The sequence below is a fragment of the Cygnus atratus genome, chromosome 29, assembly GCF_013377495.2.
Source record: "Cygnus atratus isolate AKBS03 ecotype Queensland, Australia chromosome 29, CAtr_DNAZoo_HiC_assembly, whole genome shotgun sequence".
NCBI classification, from domain to species: Eukaryota; Metazoa; Chordata; class Aves; order Anseriformes; family Anatidae; genus Cygnus; species Cygnus atratus.
Window position 1 is genome coordinate 410,443 of NC_066390.1, and position 17,903 is coordinate 428,345.

At 71.1% G+C, this 17,903-nt stretch overlaps 2 protein-coding genes and 2 non-coding genes across 7 annotated transcripts; all 4 read right to left on the reverse strand.

The window, feature by feature from the left end:
* Positions 1-13,009, reverse strand: BAZ2A (bromodomain adjacent to zinc finger domain 2A). Of its 4 annotated transcripts, none has more exons than XM_035570209.1 (29): positions 12,947-13,009; positions 10,195-10,332; positions 9,005-9,586; positions 8,309-8,494; positions 7,499-7,702; positions 6,954-7,163; positions 6,813-6,873; positions 6,608-6,716; positions 6,327-6,428; positions 6,001-6,211; positions 5,825-5,886; positions 5,579-5,644; positions 5,303-5,515; positions 4,936-5,190; positions 4,434-4,648; positions 4,273-4,347; positions 3,922-4,084; positions 3,758-3,817; positions 3,527-3,662; positions 2,834-3,441; positions 2,486-2,711; positions 2,172-2,327; positions 1,932-2,095; positions 1,573-1,856; positions 1,358-1,490; positions 1,126-1,272; positions 817-1,043; positions 599-742; positions 1-507 (listed from the first exon to the last, which is right to left on the reverse strand). In XM_035570209.1, the coding sequence occupies exons 2-29, from the start codon at positions 10,328-10,330 to the stop codon at positions 339-341; spliced, it is 5,304 nt and encodes a 1,767-aa protein (XP_035426102.1). In that variant the 5' UTR covers positions 10,331-10,332; positions 12,947-13,009; the 3' UTR covers positions 1-338. The 4 variants fall into 4 exon arrangements, with proteins under 4 accessions (XP_035426102.1, XP_035426105.1, XP_035426104.1 ...); XM_035570212.1 differs by having other exon boundaries at positions 119-507; positions 2,834-3,438; positions 5,303-5,494; XM_035570211.2 differs by having other exon boundaries at positions 271-507; positions 5,303-5,494.
* A 1,276-nt stretch (positions 13,010-14,285) lies between these two features.
* ATP5F1B (ATP synthase F1 subunit beta) lies at positions 14,286-17,475 on the reverse strand. The gene is made up of 10 exons (XM_035570217.2): positions 17,307-17,475; positions 16,994-17,176; positions 16,470-16,644; positions 16,092-16,213; positions 15,668-15,852; positions 15,426-15,584; positions 15,193-15,315; positions 14,903-15,115; positions 14,595-14,796; positions 14,286-14,496 (listed from the first exon to the last, which is right to left on the reverse strand). Exons 1-10 carry the CDS (start codon positions 17,446-17,448, stop codon positions 14,399-14,401), a joined length of 1,602 nt encoding a protein of 533 aa, XP_035426110.1. The 5' UTR covers positions 17,449-17,475; the 3' UTR covers positions 14,286-14,398.
* LOC118260204 (small nucleolar RNA SNORD59) lies at positions 15,927-16,000 on the reverse strand. The gene has a single exon (XR_004782195.1). It is a non-coding gene; the product is annotated as a small nucleolar RNA SNORD59 (small nucleolar RNA).
* LOC118260205 (small nucleolar RNA SNORD59) lies at positions 16,869-16,943 on the reverse strand. Its single transcript, XR_004782196.1, has one exon. It is a non-coding gene; the product is annotated as a small nucleolar RNA SNORD59 (small nucleolar RNA).
* Positions 17,476-17,903: the final 428 nt, after the last annotated feature.

Sequence of the window (17,903 nt, forward strand, 5' to 3'; positions counted from 1 at the left end):
AGGGTGGGGGAGTGGGGGAAGGATATGGGGGGGGTAGGTAGGGCTGCTTCTGTTTTTAAGTCAGAAAATAAAATTTAAAAGAAAGAAAGAAAAAAACACCTCTTTTTTTTTTCTTTTTGGCTTACACAGTCTGTGAGTTTGTGGTGCTGGGGGGGCAGGGAGGGATTTTGGTGGTGGGGGGGGGCCAGGCTGCAGGAGGTGGCCGGGCCCCAACCCCCCCCTCCCCCGGGGCAGGGCCCTGGGCACCGGCCCCCAGCCCCCCTGGGGTTCAGCAGGCAGCGAGATCGGCTCCCGGGAGGCAGCTCTGGGGCGGGGGGGTCCCCGGGCCGGGGGGGTGCTCACGGCCGGGCCGCGTGCTTTCCCTGATAAAATTCCTCCCACCGGCTCTCGAAGAACTTGCGCATGACGTGCCCGGCCTTGCCCACGTCCGAGTCGTCCTCGTTGAAGGTCTGGCAGTTGTCGAACACCAGCATGGCGTCGGCTGCAAACTCCTCCGAGCTCGAGTACCTGCGGGCGCAGGGAGGTCAGGGCCAGGGGGGGCGCGGGGTGGGGGCCGGGGGGCTGAGGGGGACATGGCCTGGGGGCACCCCGCGCTCACCCGCCCCGCAGCAGCCGCGTGCGCATGGTGGCGAAGTCCATGGGGTTCTTGATGATCTTGCGGTAGCCGGGCACCAGGCGCGGGTTGACCGGCTCCAGGAAGGGCCAGGCGTCCTCGTGCGACTCCATCTCCATCAGGATGATCCTGGGGACGGAAGGAGGCGGTGGGGAGGTGGCCTGGGGGCCCTGTCCCCCACCCCCGTCACCCCGAGCACTCACTCGCAGAAGGTCAGGTCGCTGGGTTGGCTCCGCAGCGTGGCGCCGCGCCGCTTGGCCGGGGACAGCCCCTCGGCAGCGTGGCGGGGCAGTGGCTGCCCCTCGCGGCGGCGCGAAGCCGCCCGGCGCCGGGGGCTCTCCTCCTCCTCCGCCAAGCCCCCTCCCAGGAGGCGTCCCCGCTTCCGCTTCTTGCCTCGCCGGGGCGAGTTGGGGTCCCGGTATGCCTCCGCCTGTGAGGGGACCGGGAGGGGGTCACCAGCAGAGCAGAGCTGGGGGGGCGCTGCGTGAGCCGGGGGGGTCCCCGCCACCCACCTGGGAGATGCAGACGGAGCAGAACCAGTCGCCCTCGGGCACCTCCGTCATCTTGGGCCGGTGGCAGTAGAGGTGGCAGCCGCGGTCGCAGCCGTCACACAGCAGCAGGTGCTCGTCGTCGTCCCCGCGCCGGCACACCAGGCAGGTCTGCGGGGTCCGGCAGGGGCGTCAGGGGTGCCACGGGGCAGGGGCCCCCCCAGCTCCCCCCCCCCAGCAGGGCGTGGGCTCTCACCACTTTGTTGACCGACTTCTCCCAGGCGATGGATTTCTCCAGCTGGTAGATGCAGAGGGAGACCTGGGCCGCGCTGCGGCACCGCTCCAGCGTCTGCCGCCACGTCCGGACCCGGGGCGTGATCTCGTAGGCGCTGCAGGAGGAGGGATGCGGGGCTCAGCTGAGGCGTGGGGGTCCCGCCACCAGCCCCCACCCCACACGGACAGGGGGCTCACATCTCGGTGGTGCCCAGGCTCAGCTCCTCGGGGCCGCTCAGCACGGCTTTCTCCACCACCACCTCGTGCAGGGGCCACAGCGGCTCCTTCAGGTAGCGCCGCTCCACGTTCTGCTCCAGCGCCGCCAACCGCAGGACTGCCAGGTCCAGGGGGTTGGTGCGCTCGCGGCACAGCGGCAGCCCGTCCCGCCGGCTCCGGACTGTGATGTCCTCCAGGGGCTCCACCTTGTGCTCGCAGTACCGCAGGTCGTCCCGCGTGGAGTCGGGGCTGGGGCACGTCCAGCCCTACGGGAGAGAGGGTCTCAGGGAGGGCACCCGGCCCGAGGCCACCACGCAGGCAGCCCCCGGCCCAGCGCCTACCCGGATCTGCAGGTCGGCCATCAGCACGCGCTGCTCCAGCTCCTCCACCCACTGCAGGATGGAGAGGTCGGTCTCGTAGGCCTTCTCCATCACCGACCACTGAGCCAGGGCTTCCTGAGACACGGCGGCGCCGGCCGCCTCGGGGCGCAGGTGGAAGATGGGGTCTGGGGACAGAGGGGGGGGTTGGTGGGGGGGACATGGAGCCAGGCCCATGCCCTGGCCCAAGCAGGCAGCTCTTACCCGTGGTGGCGCGCAGGCAGACCTCCCTCAGGTACTCCTTGTGCTTGGTGAGGTGCTTGTGGAGTGCCTTCTCCCGGATGCCCCGTGGGTGCAGAGCGCGAGCCACCGCCTCCAGCTCCTCGGGGTCCTGCAGCCACCACCAGCCGCTCTGCATCTCTGCAAGGCAGCACCACGCAGCTCAGCTCTGAGGCGCCGGCATCCCCTGCCCTGCGGCCTCGCGTGGCAGAGCCGGCCCCAAAACCCAACGGGTTTCCCCGGGGAGAAGCAAGGCCACAGCCCGGCCTGGCAGCTGGGATCTCTGGCAGGGCTCTCACCAGGGGGAACGGGCTGCTCCGTCAGCTGGGTCAAGTACTTCTGTTCGATCTGCTTGAAGAACTTGGTCGGAGGCCGCCCTCGGCGCTTGGGCTGCCCTGGCACGTCCTGGAGCTTCTCCAGGCTGCTCCGGCTCCTGGGGCAGGCACTGTGGGCCTTGGCGTCGGCGTGGACCGGGGTGGAAGCAAGCATGGGAGACGTGGGGTCATCAGCAGGGAGCCCGTTCAGCTGGAGGGGACAGAGCCCGTTGGACAAAGGACAGCCCCGCACCTGCTCCTTGCCCCCCTACCCTAGCACCCCTCGGACCCCTCCCCGTGCCCCGGCCATTGTGGTCGGCCCCGGGCACCCACCTGCCTGGCCGAGGCCTTGGACTGCTCGCCCCGGGGCTGGCCACGGGGCTGCGAGCTGGCGCGTGGGGAGGGCTCGGCTGAGGAGGTAGTGAGGGGGGGTCGGTCGTCGCAGGGTGTCCGGGGCAGCAGGTTGAACCAGGGCCCCCGCTTTTCCACGGCCTCTGTGGTGCTCTCCTCCTCCGCCGTGGGGTCTGCCGGGGTCTCGAGTGGCTGGAGCCCCCCTTCCCCCTTGCCGGGGCTGCTGTCCGGGGTGAGGACCGAGTCCTTGAGTAAGGATGACTGCGTTTGGCTCAGCCAGGAGAGGAAGGCGGACTGGCTGAGGTCGTGCTGGCTCTGCCCCAGGCTCATCGGCTCTTCCAGGACCCCGTTGATGGGTGGGGATTTGGGCCTGCAGGGTGGGGGTGGCTCCTCCTTGCTCTTCTGTGGCTCCTCCTTGCTCTTCCGCGGCCGGCCCCGGGCACGCGAGGCCGCGCAGTTCACCCGGCTGGGCATGGGCACAGGCACGGGCACGGTAACGGGCACCTCCATGTCCAACGGCTCCTCCTTCACCGGCACCATGTGGGAGGACGGCTTCTCCTCGGGGTGCTCCTCGGGAGCTGGATCGGCTGCTATGAGGACAGCGGGAGGTGAAGGGTGGGGTCTGCAGTGGTGAGGGGGTCAGCAGCGTGGCCCTGGAGCCCAGTCCCAGCTCACCTTCTGCACCCTCCACAAAGATCCCGCCCAGGTGGGGCAGCACCCAGTACCGGCGCCGGTACCGGTCCTGGCCCAGTGAGGCTGCCCGCAGCGTCTGCGAGGAGTGGAGCAGCTTCTTGCGGAAGAACATCTGCCGCTGCAGGGAGAGCGTGGGTGGTGAGGGACCGCTGGGACAGGCACCGGGGGACCCGTGGCACCGGCCGAGCCGCAGCCCCTCCGCCACCCGCGCACCTTGGCCAGCTTCTCAATCTGCCGCTCGAGCTCGGGGATGCTGGAGGCGGACGTGTCGGCCTAGGGGAGGCAAGGGACCTGTCAGGGAGGCATCGGCAGGACCGGGAAGAGATCCCCGAAGGCTGCCCCAAACTGCTCCCCATCCCCAGTGGCCACATCCTCACCTCCTCGTCCCGGCGGGATTTGCGTCCTCGGCTCTCCTCCTCCTCCTCCAGCTCCAGGCTGGGTTCCTCTGTCAGGCGGGAGCTGCGCCTGCGCCGCCCGTCGTCCAGGCCCGTGATCTCCGACTCGGGGCGCCCCGTCTTCTTGGCCAGGGCCACCTTCAACCTGCCGAGACGCGGCGCAGCATCCAGCACCCGCCTGCTCTCTGCCTCGCTCCCCGGCAAGCTGAGGCATGCAGGCACCCGGCGGCACTGCAAGAACGCCCCAAGCCTGCTCGAGCCCCAGGGGCGCGGAAGGGAAGGTTTTGGAGACCGCGGGCAGGAGCCAGCCACATCCCATGGTGCAGTGCCCACCTGCGCAGCCGGCCCTCGATGATCCACTTGCTCTTCCTGTAGTTGGCCATGCTCTCCAGGGTCTTGTCGATCTCGCTGCAAGGAGACGAGGGGCTCAGCTCCACGCAGCTCTGCGAGGAGGACAGGAGCAGAGCCCACGTTCACCCCAAGCCCACACTCACTTGATGATGAGGGTGCTGCTGTTGAGCTCGTTCACCAGGAAGGCCAGGATGGCGGCCTTCTTGTCGGGGGGCAGCGCCTGGAAGGGCTTTGTGCGCAGCCCCTCGCACAGCTTGTCCTCCGCCCCGTATGCCGTGAGGAAGCAGCGCAGCACCTCGGAGACGGTGTCACGGTTCAGGCTGATCTCTGACACCTTCTCCCCCAGGATCTTCAGGGACTGGGGAGCAAGAAGGGGTGTTAGAGAGCGCGGGGGGTCAGCAGGAAGGGAATAAAATGGGGACACCAGCAGCTGAGCTGGGAAAACCCAAGCCTGAGAGGGGGCGAGCCCAGGGGTGACCCCTGGGATGAGGCTGGGAACTGGAGGGGCACAGGGAGAGGCAGGGGAGGCTGCAGCAAGGACAGCACCTCCTGGAGCGCAGCGTGGGAGCCTTGTGGGCACCAACAGCCTTGCTGCCCACATGTGACAGTGGACACGGGGACAGGGACGGGGACGTAGCCGCTCACCTGGCAGTAGGGGGGCAGCCCAGGGTCGTAGAGCGCAGCCTGCAGCAGCCGCACCAGCAGGTCCTGCACCTCGCCTGCGCTGTCACCCAACCCCAGCAGCCCCTCCTGCAGCGTGCACAGGCTGGGCACGTCCTTGGCTGGGTCGAAGCCCAGGACCTTGCCGTAGCTCTGGAGGAACTCCACGACAGTCAGGCAGTTGGAGAAAGCGCAGCTGGGCAAGACGAGGCCCGGGATGCGGGAGAAGGCTGGCAGCGGCTGCAGGGCAGAAGAGGAGACAATCAGGGCACGCGAGGCACCAGCCGGACTATCTGCCCGTGGGCTCAGCCCGGCCGGCTCCCCCCCCGTCTCGCTGCAAGGCCCAGCCCACCTGGTGGTCCCCCAGGCACATGTCCTCCGTGGGCTTCTTCATCTCCTCCAGGATGAGCTGCTGCCGCCGCCGCTCCTCCAGGCGCCGCTGGGCCAACAGGCCCTTGTCCACCTTGCGAGCCCCTTTGCCCTTCTTCTCCTTGGGCCGCACTTTTTCCTTGCTCTTCTCTGGTTTGCCCTTCTTCTCCTTGGCCTGAGAACAAAGCCCCGGGATCTGTGGGGATGGGGGCTCCACCTCCGCCCCCCTCCATGGCCCCCACAGCCGCCGCAGACTCACCTTGGATTTCTTCTTGGCTTCCTTCCCTTTGGGAGCTTTCGCTTCCTGCTTCTGCTTGTTCTTGGCCTGGGAGGGACAAGCCCCAGCTCAGAGAGACGGCGGCTGACGGGGGGGGCACAGCAGCAGCCCCCTGCCCCAGCCACCCAGCCAGTGGGCACAGCTGGGGCCCACGGAGCTGCAGGACGTGGAGGAAGCCCGGAGCTGCCCCCAGCCCTCGCCCTGCCTTTTCCTCACAGCCACTCGTACCTTCCGCCTCATTTTCTTCTTGATCTTGCTCATTTTCAGCTTGTCCTCATCGCTGAGCACCTCTGCGAGGGCAGAGAGGGAGGCTGGCACCAGGGAGAGGGTGCCAGGGCTGCAGCCCCTCGGCGGGGAGGGCTGTGAGGGGCAGCACCTGAGCTGGAGGGGCCGGGGAGGGGTACCTTGGGCTTCCAGCCTCTTCAGCAGCCGAGCGTCTGTCTTGCTCAGCAGGTCGACCATCTTGACCTTGGGGGGCCGGCCCCGGCCGCGCTTCACAGCAGGCGTCTCCTTGATCTTGGCCTTCTCCGCGTTGCGGGGACGCCCGCGCTTGCCCGTGATGGCCTGGATGCGGGACGGGATCTCCTCGGGGCTCAGCTTCACCCACTGCAGGCCCTGCGGGACAAAAGGCGGTCACCCCTGGAGAGGACACCCCAACGGCCCCACTGCCAGTGCCGCATCCCGCGGAGCAGCCTGGAGTCCCACAGCATGGCCCGGGTGCCAGGCCCACCTCCGGCGTGTCCCGCTCCTCGTAGAAGTCTCCAACCGGCATGCGGGGGCTGAAGCTGAAGTGCTCGCGGCGGACGTCCTGCACCACGTTCCTGTTCAGGTACTGGGGGCAGGAGGAAGAAGAGGAGGATGAAGGCCGTGAGGGTGCATGAGGGGGGGGCTCAGCGCTCCCGGCCCCCTGGCAAACAGCATCTGCCCTCTGCAGCGGGGGACTCTGGCAGAGCTGAGGGCTGATCAGGGGCTGGCCCTACGGCAACGCTGCCCTCTCCTCGCTCACCGTACCTTGATCACCTCCGGGAACTGCTTCATCCTCTTCCCGCAGGGCCCGTAGTACCAGGTCTCGCCCTGCCAGCGGTGGTTCCCCTTCTTGATCCGCACCTCCCTCCTCCACCTGGGCACAGGAGCGCCTCAGCCGGGGCCCGGCACGGCCTCGGCCACGCGGGGCCCTGCGGCCGTGGGATGGAGGGACGGGGACGGGGCCACGTACCCGTGCTGCAGCGGGAAGCGCACCTCCTCCGGGGTGGCGATGCGCCTGCGGGGGGCATCCCCTGCGGGACAGAGGGGACCTGAGCTCGGCAAGCGCTGGCGGTGCGCTGGGAGCCCAGCCAAGGGGGGGCTCCGTCCTCACCTCCCGCCGACACGCTGAGCGGGACAGCCTCCTCGCTCTCGCCTTCTGGCGCAGCTGAAGCCTCCGTGCAGCTATCAGCAGCCTCCTCCTCCTCCTCCTCCTCCTCGGAGGGGGATGCGGACTCTGGCTCCAGTGGAGCGTCGTCAAGCTCCAGGGACCCCGACTCCTCCGGCCCCGCGTGGCTGCTGCTGTTCAGGTCTAGGCTGCTGTCTGCAGAGCCAAGGTCAGGGACATCACCGTGAGCTCTGCTCCCTTCCTGCTCCACCCATGGCAGCAGACAGCCCCCACCCGCCGAGCACGAGGACAGGGCTGTGCGTCCCCCTCCCCGCGGGCAGCCCCGGCAGCATTTGACCCCACGCCAGCTCCCCCCAGCACGCTCTGAGCTGGGGCTCCTTGGGCTCAGCACCGGGAGCTGCGGGGTCCCCACACACCCACTGCCACTGGCCAGGGCCTGCGGCCCTGCACAAAGAGGCACCGCACGGCGGCTGGGTGGCCGTGCTCCCCCCGCGGCGGCAGCCAGGGGCATCATGGGGCCGTCCACGTACCATGCAGGGCAGGCGGCGAGTCGGGGCTGGCGAGCAGCGGGGGGGCTGGCCGGCCGGCCGCCAGCAGGCTGAAGGGGCCGGTGGCATGGAGAGGGGGGCTGGCAGAGCACCGCAGGCTGGGCACGTCGGGGGGCTCCTCCAGGGGGGACTTGTCGCTCACCAGCTGCGAGTCGTCCATCGTGTAGAGGTCCCCGGTGCCTGGGTCTGGGGGGGGGATCAGCACCAGGACCTCGGCGGGGCCGCGTGCAGGGGGCCCCCCGTCTCCGAGCATGTTGGGGGCACGCAAACCCACATCTCCGCTCCCAGGGGGCGGCCAGACCCGCCGGGTGGAGAGGGCCTCGGGGACGATCAAACCCCCCCGGAGCCGAAAAGGCACCGGCAGAAGAGGGGTTAAGGGATTTCGGCAGCCCCCAGCCACGCCCCCTCCTTTGGGAAGCGGAGCCCAAAATGGCCGTGGTGGCGGTGGCGGTGATGTTCACCAGCGCGGAAGTTCAGGCGCTGAGTAACAGCTTCGTCACGGAGCTGGGAAGGGAAGGAAGGGAGCGCGGAGGAGGGCTGGCGCGGGAGGGACGCGGGCGCGGGCCCGCCCCTCGCCTGCCCAGGGCTGGCGCTGCTGCAGGAGGCAGCGCCGAAGGCCTCGGCCTCCACCATCGCCATCGGCCTCCGCCGTCGCCGTCGCCCACGGGAGAGGGTCCCGCGCTGCCCGGAGGAGGGGGGAGAGGAGCGGAGGCAGCCGCCCCACACCGCCGGCCAGGAGCTGCCCGGCACACGCCCGGCCTCTAGACCCCAGTGCCACGGCGGCCTCCCTACCTCTGGCCAGGGACTCGAAGGGCTCCAGGGGGTCTTCGCTCAGGATGTGCGCGTCCTCCAGCGGAGCGGTGATGGGCGACGCGTCCCCCAGGCAGCCGCTGCCCACGGCGGGGGCCAGGACCGAGTCCTCCTGGCTCAGCGGCACCACGGCGGGGGCAGACCCGTTGTAGCTGCAGAGCTTCAAGTCTAAAAGGAGCAAGAGTCCGAAAACAAACCCTGGGGCAGGAGGCACTCAGGAACGGAGCCTGGGGCCCAGCCAGCCCTGCCCCGAAGGCGTTGTGCGGCGCAACCCGCCGCTCCTGCCCGACCCGCTGCTCCTGCCCTCATCCCCACGCCATGGCTGTTTGCTGCCCAGCCTCCTCCCATCCTTCCCCACTGCCTCCTGGGGCCACGCTGCCACCAGTCCCCTCCCAGCGCCCGTCCCGGGGTCTCTGTGAGATGCCAGTCCCCAGGGAATCCCGTGGCGGGTGGGCGGCTGCAGGACCCAGGCTGCTGCACGCCTCTGCAGGCGGATGGGAACGCTGCTCTGCCGGCGGTGACGCCACAGGTGACACTCAGCCCAGTCTAACAAGATCCCAAAAGCTACTCCAAGCCGCGAGAGGCCAAACCCCGATGGGACTCATGGTGGGGGGCGAGGCCGGCCCTCCCCAGGGAGCAGAACGCCCAACGCGGTGGATCCCAAGCCAGGGCTCCTACCTGGCTGCGTGTCCTCCAGCTCCATGCTGCCCACCAGCCCGCCCCCGTTCTCTGCAATGGCCGGGGACATCTCCTTGGCGGCCTCAGCATCATCCTCGCCGGCGCCTGGCTCCTCCGGTGGCAGCGGGAAGGGTGGCTCGCCAGAGCCCAGCATGGGGGATGGCTGCGAGGCCGTGTAGAAGCTGGCTGGCCCGTTTGGCATCAGCTCAAAGTTCTGGTCGTGGAAGGAGTCATACAGCTCCTGAGAGTCGAAGTTCAGCCCCATGGAGCCAGGGGTGCCGTTGCCCCAGAGCTCCTGCCCGGTGCCCCGCAGGTTGGCGCTGTGCCCTGGGGAGGCCGGTCGGGACCCCCCCGCCACACCGTTGAGCGGGAACTGCGCGAGACTGGGGAACGGAGCGGCGCTGGGGCTGCCGTCCTTGAGGCCGCCCGCGCCGGCCGGCTGGTACTGCGCGTAGTCCCAGAGGCAGTCGTAGGAGCGGAGGTGAGGCGTGCCCGAGGAATGCGTGCTGGAGGTGAAGGTCCCTGAAGTACTGGTGTGAGATACAGTAGAGAAGCCATTGACATTCATGCCCCCGTTCAGACCTGCGGAGAGCGAGGGGGGAAGAGACAAATGCGTTAACGGCACGGCAGGGACTTCCCAACGTCCAGGCCAGATGAGAGGGCTTGGGGACAGCTGGATGACGCCCCCCGCCCTGCCCCAGCACCACCATCCCTGAACAGAGCAGGCTGCTCCCTCCCGGCGCAGAGGAACCGACCCCGTGGGGCTGTGAGCAGCAGGAGGCGGGGGATTAGCCGAGTGCCTGGCAGGGCTGCGCAGGGATCAGCCGGCTGGCCAAATCCACGCACAGACCCCGTTCTGGCCTGGCCGCTCTTTTCTAGGCCAAAGCGACCGGGGGTGTGTAGAGACCCCTCCGGCCCCCAGCCCCTACGTGGCCGGAGAAAGCCTCCAAGGTTCACCCCCGTCCCTGTTGCCCTGCGACTCCCCGGCACGGCGGGGACACTCCGAAGGCTCCGCAGCCGAGGCCCCCTCCTCGCACCAAGGGCACAAAACCACGAGGGGACGGTCGGGGCGGTGCTGCCCTGCCGAGCACACGCTCCCTGGTGAGCCAGCTCCCCTGTAACGAGGGCGGACGCCGTCACCACAGCCTGGCGGGGGGACGCGGGGTGCCCAGGTGTGCCGTGGCACTTACTTTTCCCTTGCGGGGGGAAGCTGAGTGCAGCCCCGTTGGTGTACAGGCTGTCCCCTGAGGAAGGCGTGGGTTTCAGTCCTGAGGCAGTAGGTATGGAGGAAAGGCCCGGGAAGTTGAAATGGTTGTTTGTGTCCATGTCTGGGAGGGGAGAAGAAGCGCGGGGTTACACGCTGCCCGGCCACCCAGCGGGGCAGGGTGGGGGCCCCCACCCACGTGGGAGGCTCTGCCCCACGCCCTGCGCTCGTGCCTGGGCACAGCCGCTCCCCAGAGCCGGCGGCGCCGTGCCCTGCAGGACGGGGCTGGGGCAGGGAGAGCCCCTGGCCGCCATCTGGCAGCGGCCAAAGCCCACCCGTTGCCCCCTCACCGAGCCCACGGTGCCGCCTCCACGGCAAGCCGGCCCCAGGCCCAGCAGCACCGCGTGCGCCGAGCTGCCACCTGCGTGAGCGCAGCTCGTCACCGCGCTCCCGTGTCCCCAGGGAAGGCTGCCACCGAGAAGGCTCGCCTGCTCCCCGCACGGGCTTCTTTCCGCACTGAGCTCAGCTCTGCGCCGAGCCCCCACCTCCCCTGGGCTCCCGACCCGGGGCAGGAGCACGGCGCGAGGCACCGGCCCCCCCCCAGGAGGGTCTGTGACCTTGTGGGGACGCGGCGTGGCCTGGGCTTCCCCTGGGAACCAGCAGAGACGGCACCGCGGGGATGGCCAGTCTCCTCGGACCCTGCGTTCCCCCTGCCCGCAGCACAGCCCAGCGATGCCGCAGGGGGCACGGCCACGCTGCCCAGGGCCCGTCCCCTCCCGAAACGCGGCTCCGGGGACGTCTGCGCATCAGCTGCTCGAGGCAGGATCCGGGCTGGCCTCGTTTCACAGCCGGGAGCTGGGGGCTCCGTGCCCCGCTGTCCCCAGCTCCTCACCCTGAGCCAAGAAGGAGCCGGGCCGGCTCTGAGGGCCCAGCTGATGAGATGGGACCCCCTGGGAACCCCCTAGGGGCCACAGTCCCCCACCCCACGGAGGCCAAACCCGCGATCAGCCGAGGGCAGAGGCGGTGCTGGCTCTGCCATCCCCTCCGGAAGGGCCGTCGCTGCCACAAGCACGCGGCCTGGCAGCGCGGCCGTGTCGAAACCTGGACGGGGATTTCATCACGGCCCAGCCTGCGCCACCCGGGGCTCCAGCGGGGACGGAGCCCCCCCGGCCGCCGGGGACACCGGGCTGATTCATCCGCCCGAGAAACCCGTATGGGCGGTGACGCAGCTGCCGCACGCACGGCGCTCCCGGGTGTCCCCCCCCAGCGAGCCAGGACCAGATCCCGGCCCCACCACCCCCGGCTCGGCTCTGCCCCTGCCCCTGCCCGTGGGACCCTTCCCCCGGGGAAGCCTGGCCAGAGGCCGATGAGAAGAAAGACAAAAAGCCTTTCCGGCACCTCCCAGCATCTGATGCGCCGGCCGGCCGGGAAAGGCGCTGCGGGGCCGCGAGAGGTCAGAGGAGGCGGCCGGAGGTGCCAGAACCGGACAGGTGGCTGCTGTGGGCTGGGGCGCGCGCCAGCGCCGGGAGGGGGCCGAGCGGAGGCAACGAGGGGGGAGCGGAGCCAGGAGGGCGGAATAAAAGCAGGGAAGACGGGGAACTGATGGCAGCAAGCACCAGGAGGCCGAAGGGCAGGGAAGGGAGCGGGGCTGAGCCGGCAACTCCGTCCCGAGGAAGGGAGCGGGGGTCTGGCAGCGCCTTGCACTGGGGGACCAACGGCGTGCCCGGCGCTGGCACGGCGACACCGGGGCCTGTCCCGACTGGAGCCGCCCTCGGCACCTCTGGGAGCGGTGCCAGCACCCGGCCGCCCGCTGCCAGCCCTGGGTGCGGCGGGCAGAGGCCACCCGTCGCGGCCCTGCCGCAAACTGGGCCAGGCCGTAACCGGAGCCGTACGGGCAAGGAGAGCGAAGGCCAGGCCGCGGGGATGCGCTGGCACCGGGGGCAGCGCCAGGCCCGGGCTGGACGGAGGCGGGGGCCGTGCCCGGTCCCCCGGGGCTGGCGCAGCCGGTGCGGCGGGCGGCGTGGCTGTGAGCAAACCGGGCTGGGGGCCGTGAACCCACCGGGACCCGAAGCCCCCGGAACGAGGGCTGCGAGCGGGCGGCGGTGTCAGCGGGGGCTCCCCGGGAGGGTCCTCGGTGGCCCCGGGCAGCCCCGGGAGGGGAACCGGGAGCCAAGTGCGGCCGGGCTGGGGAGGACGTTTCAAAAACAAGGCGACGCAACCCCCGGCTGCCATTTCCCGGCCGCTTCCTGCAGCGGGGGGGGGGATGGGGGGGGGAAAGGCCGGCACCGGGCGCTGAGCCGGGATCCCCGGCCCCGAGCTGCCCCCGCCGCGCCCCCTGGGGCGGCCCCGCTCCCACCCGCTGCTGGGGGGCACCGGGCCGGGCTCCCCGCTGCGCTACGACGGGGGGGGGGGGGGGGGGACCCGCACCGGGCACTGGAACCGGCCCCGGGCTCCCCGCTGAGCCCCGCACCGGGGGGACCCGCACCGGGCACCGGCACCTCGGGGGGGGGGGGGGGAACGGGAAGGGGGGGACCGGGCCGGGAGAGGGGGAGGTGGGGGGGGCTCACCGAGCACCGGCGGCCTCGGCAGAGCCGAGGTGGGGGCAGGGGCTCCCGGGGGCTCCCCGCGGGTTCCGGGCCGGGTCCCGTCTCCCTCTCCCCCCCCCCGCCATTACCGGCCGCCGCGGAACGCCCCCCCCCCCGCCGCCCCCCCCCACTCCAGCCCCGTTCCCCCCGGACCTGGCAGGCGGCGGTGCGGGCCCGGCGGGCTCCCCGGGCCCGGCTCACGCGGCGCGGAGGGGGGGGGGGAGGCGGCTCCGCATGGCGCGGGCCGGACCGGGCCGGGCCGCCCCGAGCCGAGCCGAGCGGAGCCGAGCGGCGCAGGGCAGGAAGCGCCGCGCGCCGCCGGGCGGTCCCGGCCCCGCCCCCTCCGCGCCCACGTCACCGCCGCCGCGGTGGCGTCACCGGGGAGCGGCGCCGCGCGTCAGCGGGGGGGGCGGGGCCCGCGCCCACGTGGGGGGGATCCCCGCCCCCGGCGGGGGCAGGGCGGGCGGGGGGAATCCCCCACGTGGGGCCGCCCCCGCTCCTCCTCCCCGCCCCCCTCCCCCCCCCAGCCGGGTCCCGGCCCCCGGCACGGTCCCATGGGGGGGCGCCCCCAGGCTCGGGATCCCCCCCCCGGGATCCCCGCTGACGTCACGCGGCACCGGGGGGGCACCGGGGGGCCCTGCCCAGCGCGGTCACGACCCGAGGGGGGGTCCGGGGGGGCCCAGCACGTACCTGGGGGGCAGGAGGGGGGGGCCGGCGGTGTCAGCCCGGTGCCGGTCCCACCCCCCGGTGCCGGTGCCCGCGGCCCCTCGTGATGGCAGCGGCCGCCCCCGCCCCCCGCCGCCATTTAAAGGGGCCGCAGCGCTTTGCTGGGGGGGGGGGGGGCGCGCTGCTGAGAGCACCTCCGGACAGCGCCTGCGTGTGTCCCCCCCCCGCAGGAAACCCCCCCAGGATCCCCTCCCCCTGCACCCAGCTGCACTCCCCGGGCCGGGTCCCCGGTGCCTCACCCCCCCCCCCGGCAGGGTGCGCCCGCGGCGGAGGGGAGGGCCCCGGCAGCGCCCCCCCGGGACCCCGCAGACAAAGCCCCATCTGGCAGGGCCGGCCGGGAGCTCTTTGTGCTGCAGGAGCCCGGGGGGAGGGGAGGGGAGGGGAGGGGAGGGGAGGGGCGCCCCCCCCCCCCCACACGCAGCTGTCAACCTCCCCCCCCCCCCAACCCCTCCTCCCCACGGCCCCACACGCGGGGGGGGGTCACCCCCAGCTGCTGCGGGTCCCCCGGTAGAGAAAGGCCCCGTGGGGCTGGGGGCAACGGATCCAGCCCCGCCCCCCCCCCCCCCCCGCCCCCAGCTTGGCTCGGCCAGGCACCAGGAGGGGGAGTGGGGGGGGCACAAAGCCCCCCACAGGGTGAGGGGGGGGGGTGGGAAGGGCAGCCCGGTCCCGCTGCCCCCCCCCCCCCCCCCCCCCCCCCCCCCCCCCCCCGGGGCAGGGGCTCACAGGGCTCCTGCCCCCACCCCCTGGCACGCAGGGCCCCCGGGGCTGTTTTCACCAACATTTTATTGGAAATTTTAAATACTTTTTTTTTTTTTGGGGGGGGTCTGGCCCCGCACAGAGCCAGGGAAGGGGGGCGGAGGGGGGGGGGGGCGGCCCTGCTCACGCGTGCTCTTTGGCCAGCTTCTCCGCCTTGGCCACCGCCTCCTCGATGGGCCCCACCATGTAGAAGGCCTGCTCGGGGAGGTGGTCGTATTCACCTGGGGGGGGGACACAGCCATCAGCGGGGGGGGGGGGGGAGGAACGGGCAGAGAGCCCAATTCCCCCCCCGCGGAGCTTCCTGGGGGGGCCGCCTCACCCGCCAGGATCTGCTTGAAGCCCTTGATGGTCTCCTTCAGCGGCACCAGCTTGCCCATGTGGCCGGTGAAGACCTCGGCCACCTGGAAGGGCTGCGACAAGAAGCGCTGGATCTTGCGCGCCCGCGCCACCGTCAGCTTGTCCTCCTCCGACAGCTCGTCCATGCCCAGGATGGCGATGATGTCCTGCAGGGACTTATAGTCCTGTGGGGCGAGGCAAAGCCGGGGGGGGGGGGGGGGGTGAGCGGCCAGGGCAGCGCTTCCTGCCTCCCCCCAGCCCTCCCCGTGGCGGCTGCCCCGTCCCCCTCACCTGCAGGATCTTCTGCACGCCCCGGGCCACGTCGTAGTGCTCGGGCCCCACGATGTTGGGGTCCATGATGCGGGAGGTGGAGTCCAGCGGGTCCACGGCCGGGTAGATGCCCAGCTCGGCGATGGCGCGGGACAGCACGGTGGTGGCGTCCAGGTGGGCGAAGGTGGTGGCGGGGGCAGGGTCGGTCAAGTCATCTGCGGGCACGTAGATGGCCTGGGGGGGCAGGGGGGGCGGTGGGACGGAGGCGGGGGGAGGCGACCCCCGCCCGGCGCGCCCGGCTCCAGCGCTACCTGCACCGACGTGATGGAACCCTTGCGCGTGGTGGTGATCCGCTCCTGCATGGTGCCCATGTCGGTGGCCAGCGTGGGCTGGTAGCCCACGGCGGAGGGGATTCTCCCCAGCAGGGCTGACACCTGGGGGGAAAAGAGCTGGTGAGAGGCCTGGCGGTGCCCACCACGAGGGGTCCGGCCCCACTGCAGGGCTGGGCCTGGCCCCCCCCGGCTGCCTGGGCTCCGGCACCGACCTCTGAGCCAGCTTGGGTGAAGCGGAAGATGTTGTCGATGAAGAGCAGCACGTCCTGACCCTCCTGGTCCCTGAAGTATTCGGCCACTGTCAATCCAGTCAGCGCCACTCTGGCGCGGGCACCCGGGGGCTCGTTCATCTGCCCGTAGACCAGGGCGACCTGGGGGGGGGGGGGGGGGGTGGCGGAACCCAGCGTCAGCACGGCCGCCGCGCCGTTGGGATCCCCCCCTTGCCCCCACGCACCTTGGAAGTGGTGTCTTTCAGGTTGATGACCCCGGACTCGATCATCTCGTGGTACAAGTCGTTCCCCTCCCGGGTTCGCTCCCCGACGCCAGCGAACACCGAGTAACCGCCGTGAGCTTTGGCCACGTTGTTGATCAGCTCCATGATCAGCACCGTCTTGCCGACGCCGGCACCTCCAAATAAACCTGGGGGGAAAGGGTGTCCTCCTCAACCCAGAGCCCATCCGGCCACCCCCCCGGGGGTCTCCCTTCACCCCTTTCCTCCTCAGATAATTAAGCGTTGCTTCAGCAAGCTCAGTAGAACGAAAGTCAAATGGTTACTCATCAGCGAAGGAAGCTGCTGTACGGGGACCGCTCCCGAGCCCTGGGGTGGGCACGGGGCCCCCCCCTCTCCGGGCGCTCCCTTTCCACCGGGTGCCACGTACCGATCTTGCCGCCCTTGGCGTAGGGGGCCAGCAGGTCCACCACCTTGATCCCCGTCACCAGGATCTCCTGCTCAACGCTCATCTCCACGAACTCGGGGGCTTCGGCGTGGATAGCAGCAAACCTGCAGTGAGAGGGGAGAGAAGCTGAGCGGCCAAATCCAGCCCCTCTGCCACAGCGCCAGGAGACCGCAGGAGCGTGGTCCCTGCTCGCAGCCCAGAAACACAAATGCAGCAGGGATGCGCACAATCCAGCTGTGTGCAGCCTGGGCGTCTCCGAGCAACTGAAGAAACTGCATGAGCCTGGCTGCTGCCAGGACCAGAGCCCCCTACCTCCAAACCCTGCGTGGCGCTCATCCCCCGGCCCGCAGCATCACTCACTGTTTCGTTGTGATGGGACCCCTCTCGTCAATGGGCTCCCCGATGACATTCATGATTCTGCCCAAGGTCTCAGGGCCAACAGGGATCCGGATGGGCGCACCGGAGTCCAGCACCTTCTGTCCCCTCACCAGGCCTTCTGTCCCGTCCATGGCAATTGTGCGCACGGTGTTCTCCCCTGCCAAGGCCCAAGGACAGCGTTACCGCAGTGCCCTCGAGCTGACCCTGCAGGACAGCTGCTGCCACCTCCTCCCGCCCCGCCAAGGGAACGGTCAGCTGGGGGAAGGACTGCAAAGAGCAGGGCCAAGGAACAAAATGAGGAAAAGACACACAGAAAAAGAGCCCAGGCCAGACCCACCCCACAGCTGTGGCGGGCCGCAGCCCTGCAGCAGCCATTTTCCCCCTCCTCAGACTGCAACGCGTGGCTTCAGCGAGCTCAGAAGAACGAAAGTCACCGAAATTCATCGTCACGGGAGGGCCCCCCCCCCCGCTGCGGCACCCCCCGGGGCAGGCGGGCGGCCACTCACCCAGGTGCTGCGCCACCTCCAGCACCAGCCGCGTCTCCCTGCCCTGCACCTCCAGGGCGTTGAGGATGGGCGGCAGCCCCTCGTCGAACTGCACGTCCACCACGGCGCCGATAACGGCCACGATGCGCCCGGTGCTGGCGCCGGCCTTGGCGGCGGGGGCCGGCTGCGCGGCATAGCGGCGGCCTGCGGGGAGAGGCGCGGGTCGGGGAGGGCAGCACCGGGACCAGGAGCCCCGCTCAGCGCAGCCCGGCCCGGCGCGGCCCCCCCGGGCCCCGCAGGCCGCAAGGTGACCCCGCGGCTGCTCCCCACTCACGGCTGCCGGTGGCGGCGGCCGGGCCGGCCCCGCGGCTGAGGAGCAGCGGCAGGAGGCCGTTGGCCGGCCCGGCCCCGCGGCTCAGCACCGGCCGGGCGGCGGCGGCGGCGGCGGCGGCGCAGCGACCCGCGAGCCCCAACATGGCGGCACCGACTGAGCCCCTTCGCCCGCCCGCACGGCGCAGGCCTCCGAAGGGCGGGGCGTCTGCCACGCGTCACCGCCCGCCGCGCGCGCTCATTGGGCAGAGGCACACCCGCTCCCGCCGTGCCCGCGCTCCCATTGGCCGGGCTCGCCGTCGCTCCCGCTCTCCGCTTCCTCGCCATTGGGCCGCGCGCCCACCCCTCTGGAAAGGCGCGGCGCTGATTGGGCGCTGCTAGCCGGCCGGAAGGGGCGGGCGCAGAGCGCACGTGCCCCGCCCGTGTCCTTGGGCGGGCGCGGTGACCGCGGCCTCGCGCCCCCGGCCCCCCCCCCGGCGCCATCTTGGAGCGCCCCGTGAGGCAGGGAGGCAGGAGCCCAGGCGTGGAGTCTTCAACAGTTTATTAGAAAGAATGTAGACATTAAAAAAATCCCCGCTGCTCTGAACACAAACTGAGGTTG